Genomic DNA, 4,557 nt, shown 5'->3' with positions numbered 1-4,557 from the left:
TACCAGTCAGTTCTGCGGCTAGTAAGCAAGCTACGCGGACAGAAAAGCAGCCCTTCAAAACCCCTCCGGTCCAGGAAAAACTTCTTTTCCCCTTCTGCTCAAAGTGTCAGTCATTGGAATGTATCTTCTTTGCAATGTCTATGTGGAAACGTTCACAAGAAGTCTGAGTAAAAATCAGATACCATTTTCCATTAGCATGTTATTAAAAATTTAGCTCTACTATTCCTGGTGAGAAGTGACAAATTCAAGCACTTCTGGGCTTTATCATGTTAAAGAGAAAATATGTTTCTAAAAATATGACGACCCCTGTCATTTTATTGCTATGGTCTAAGCAATTGGGGCTAATTAATGATTTTCTGTATCATCAAAGACAAGTCAAGAATTCCATCTAAAGCAGTTATTGCAGAAATATACTGTGTTAGGCCCTCGTTGAAGTATTTTTCCTAAATAAAAAGTACAAAAATACTTCTCACTAAAGGTAACTGAGAAGTTGTTTGATTTGACATAGGATGAGGACACACCTTTTTTTTTTTTTTTTTTTTTTTTTGAGACAGTACACTTTGTGATTCACAGGAGAACTTGCATCGGACGCAATTTAATGAAAGCTCTCAAATAAGCAATTTTATTCCTATCCATGATTGCAGACATTTACAAAACCATAACATCTGAGTTCACCTTAAAAAATAACTTATATAAAGCAGTGATATACACAGCACAAAATAGTTCAGGGAGGGGCAGGAGCAACTTTTAATAATTAAAATGTAAACGTGAAAAAAAGGATGGAATAAAAGTCCCTACTTATTTCTACTTAAGATGTCATGTAATAATATTTTACAGTGTCCTGTGGGTCAATGTATGTATGTGCATATGTCCATATAACATACACATATACAATACATTCTCTTTCCCACACATATACATACACAGATAATTATTTGCAGTTCAGTTTAGGGCAATTCTAATATGCCGCTCTGTACAGTTGTTTGAATCACGTTTGGACCCGCTTTCTTCAAAAAATAAGGGAGAGAGCAGGAAATAAAAAGGTTGGTTTGGTGTGACTGAGATTCCTTTGTTTAACTGTACACTGTGATGAATAATTTTCTTCCGTAGTAGTTCTTTGAAGGGCTGACTCACTGTGGTTTTCATGAGGAGACTTGGTAATGGATCACACACTCATTGTCATGCTAGGGGAGTACTAGAAAGAAAAAAGAATCCATATTTTAACAACAATTCTTTTACAGGCCACTAATGTTCTTCTCGGTAAACAGTAGTAACTATGAATTTTAATGTCTTAAAATCTTTTATGTTCAAGCTTTTACCCTCATATAACATAAAAATAAGAAGCTATAAAAAGAGTAAATTTATATAGAATTGACTAAGTCCTGAAATTTTTAATATTTCCTCTGGAAAGCGACCAGTCTCCTTCTTTCCCTGCACTTAGGTGGTTGATAATTACCCAGTCCCTCAGTCTTTTCCCTCTAGCCAGATTCATGTTTTATGGGCATTTGTAACATTTTGGGTAAATCCAATCTATAGTGAAACAAGCATGAGGGACAGTCTCATTACCTACTGGCTATGTAAACTTGGAAGGTTACCTAACCTCTCTGCGCTTCAGTTTCCTCACCTGTAAAATGGGTTTAATAATAGCCTTTATCTTAAAGGGACTTGGGGAAGATTAAATATAAAATCCTTAAAACCATGTATTTCTTGAATATACAGAAAGTGTTCAGCAAGTGTTTAATTAATAGTGTGAGGGAAATAAAATAAAAAACATAAAGCATTTAGAACGCTTAAGAGTCTGATTATACTTTAGGATATACTTGTCTTCTGGCTCCAATTTCAATCCACAATATTTTTAGGGTGGGAGCAGGGGGCGCTGTTGTTACACATTACTTGTCAGTCTGATGAGGCTAACAACTGGTAAAAGGGGAGGCTTTCAGAAATTTGGAAAAGGGGTCTCAAAAATTATTAAGAGAAACAAAGAGCAATTATTGTGATAATTATGCCAATCTATGCATATTCCCAAAGAATAGATTGTGACAGAAAAGTTCTAGAGCAACACTGTCTGAACAAACTTTCTTCAATCATGGACAGGTTCTATAATCTGTGCTGTTCAACAAGGAAGCCACTAGCCACATGTGGCCACTGAACACATGAAATGGGCTAGTGTAATTTTAATGTTATTTATTTAAATTTAAATATCCCCATATAGCTGGTGGGCACCATTTTGGACAGCACAGTTCTAGACTGAGATGTGGGGAGGGTTATCCACTCCCAAATGGTAATGGTCTCCAGATGAAGAGGGTTTCTAGATGAAAATGTAAATGTAAACCTTTAAATATTTTAAATATTTTGTTAAAAATATTTGGTGAGGACCTGGTGAGGACCAGGGCAAAAGGGGATTCCTTTAAACATGTTAATAATAGGCGCGCCTGGGTGGCTCAGTTCGTTGACCACTGGACTAGTGATTTCGGCTCAAGTTGTGATCTCTTGGGTCGTGGGGTCCAGCCCTAGTCGCTGGGCTCCTCACTCAGTGGGCAGTCTGCTTGTCTCTCTCCCTCTGCCCCTCCCCCCAACTCTTTCTCTAAAATAAATAAATCTTAAAAAAAATGTTAATAATGATCATGCCTCATGGAAAGAGGCAGGTGAAGTCAAGAGGAGGACTGGTCTCAGATAGCAGGGCCTTCAACAGGAAAAGTGATGATCCTGGGAAGTGGAGTGTGAACTTTAAAAAGAGCAGGCAGAACACAATGAAGTGAGTTCTAGATGAGCTGAGTTACTACAGGAACCAGAAAGGAGGTATAAGGTGTATACTGAGGACTTTACAGGGATAGCAAGATGCCCTGAGGAAGAGCATAGGGTGACAACCGCTCAGCTGACAGAAGTCTGGACAGAAAGTTGCTAGGGGTAAATCTAGGGCTCAAACCCAAACCCCACATTGATCCTGAGTAAAAGTGGACGGGGAGGCCTGAAAAATGGGTCAGTGGACCCTTGGGGGATGATTATTAATCCTTTAAATGCAGGTCAAATCACAGAAAATCTACTTGTTAATCACTTAATAGCTTCAAATTTCCTTTCAGTATAGGAAAGCTACATTATATATGTTACTGACTCTAACGTTGGATTACAGTGAGTAGGGTGATAAAAAGGGGAGACTTCCAGAGGAGAGAAGGAGATTCAGTTTGATGGAAAAACCTTTCGCCTTTACCCTTGAGAGTGGCAGCAAGAAAGCAGAGCAGAGCAAAGCAAAACCTAAAACCCAAAGCAATCAGACAAAAACTGATGAAATGAGCCCCCACCCCACCCCCTGTGCCAGGAGGATATCCCCTCATTTCATCAGATGATACCATGCAAATCTCCCATTATAGATAGTAACAGCAAGCTACAGCCTTTGACAAAACAGAATTATATTTTGATATTTGACCTTTAGGGGTAAGAATAAACAACAAGAAAATACATGGATACAAAGGTTTTATTAAAAGTAGAAAAAAATTAAAGAATATGGCAAAGTGGGCACAGAAAAGTTTAATCTAGGCTTTCTATAGCTACTGTTACTTAAATAAGAATGGTGATCCAATCAGTGCTGTTCAATAGAACTTTGTGTGATGATGGATATGTTCTATTCCGTGCTGTCCAATATGAACAGTCATTAGCCACACATGGCTACTGGACTCTTAAAATGTAGCTAGTGTAAGTTAGGAACTGAAAATTTAGCTGTATTTAATTTTAATTAGTTTAAATTTAAATAGCACAGCTAGATCATCAATCATTGTTTTAAGAAAAAGATTTTATGGGTATATGGTGCCAATTATCTAAAAAGAGTAAAAGATACTGATGCATTTCAGAAAGGACTTCAAAGGAAGTTTCTGAAAAAAATTTCAGGATAAGTCAGAATTAACTCTAGCGACCATCTCATTTAATACACATCCTGAACAACTGAGATTTAAAAAAGTAAGGGCCAAATTCAGTCAGAAAGGATAGAAGCATCTGCTCCAAGCAATACAGCTCAGAAAAATTAGCAAGCATCTAATATGATTGAATTTTTGAATAGTACAAGTAACTGTAAGGCAATGCTCTGAGTGTATCAGGTACAGTATATGTGTAATGTGTGAACATCTATATGTGTGCAATGTGTGTGTGTAATGTGTGAGCATCTATATGTGTGCAATGTGTGTGTGTAATGTGTGAGCATCTATGTGTGCAGTGTGTGTAATGTGTGAGCATCTATATGTGTGTAATGTGTGTATGTAATGTGTGAGCATCTATGTGTGCAATGTGTGTGTGTGATGTGTGAGCATCTATGTGTGTGCAATGTGTGTGTGTGATGTGTGAGCATCTATGTGTGTAATGTGTGTGTGATGTGTGAGCATCTATGTGTATGCAATGTGTGTGTGTAATGTGTGAGCATCTATGTGTGCAGTGTGTGTAATGTGTGAGCATCTATATGTGTGTAATGTGTGTATGTGATGTGTGAGCATCTATGTGTGCAATGTGTGTGTGTGATGTGTGAGCATCTATGTGTGTAATGTGTGTGTGATGTGTGAGCATCTATGTGTG

At 37.6% G+C, this 4,557-nt stretch overlaps 1 protein-coding gene across 6 annotated transcripts in view; it reads right to left on the bottom strand.

Annotated features, from left to right (window-relative positions):
* Positions 1–594: 594 nt before the first annotated feature.
* SSBP2 (single stranded DNA binding protein 2) overlaps positions 595–4,557 on the bottom strand; it is a 284,354-nt gene continuing 280,391 nt past the window's right edge. For all 6 annotated transcript variants that reach the window (XM_081826638.1, XM_081826635.1, XM_081826636.1 and 3 more), the window contains one exon: positions 595–1,195. In XM_081826638.1, the coding sequence (XP_081682764.1) occupies positions 1,166–1,195 (30 nt within the window). In that variant the 3' untranslated portion in view covers positions 595–1,165. The remainder of the gene's footprint in view (positions 1,196–4,557) is intronic.

This window comes from Leptonychotes weddellii, chromosome 7 (genome assembly GCF_054177405.1).
Source record: "Leptonychotes weddellii isolate Sample4059 chromosome 7, ASM5417740v2, whole genome shotgun sequence".
In the NCBI taxonomy this organism is placed as follows: domain Eukaryota; kingdom Metazoa; phylum Chordata; class Mammalia; order Carnivora; family Phocidae; genus Leptonychotes; species Leptonychotes weddellii.
Note: the sequence above shows the minus strand (reverse complement) of the source record. Positions and strands in the feature narration are given on the sequence as shown.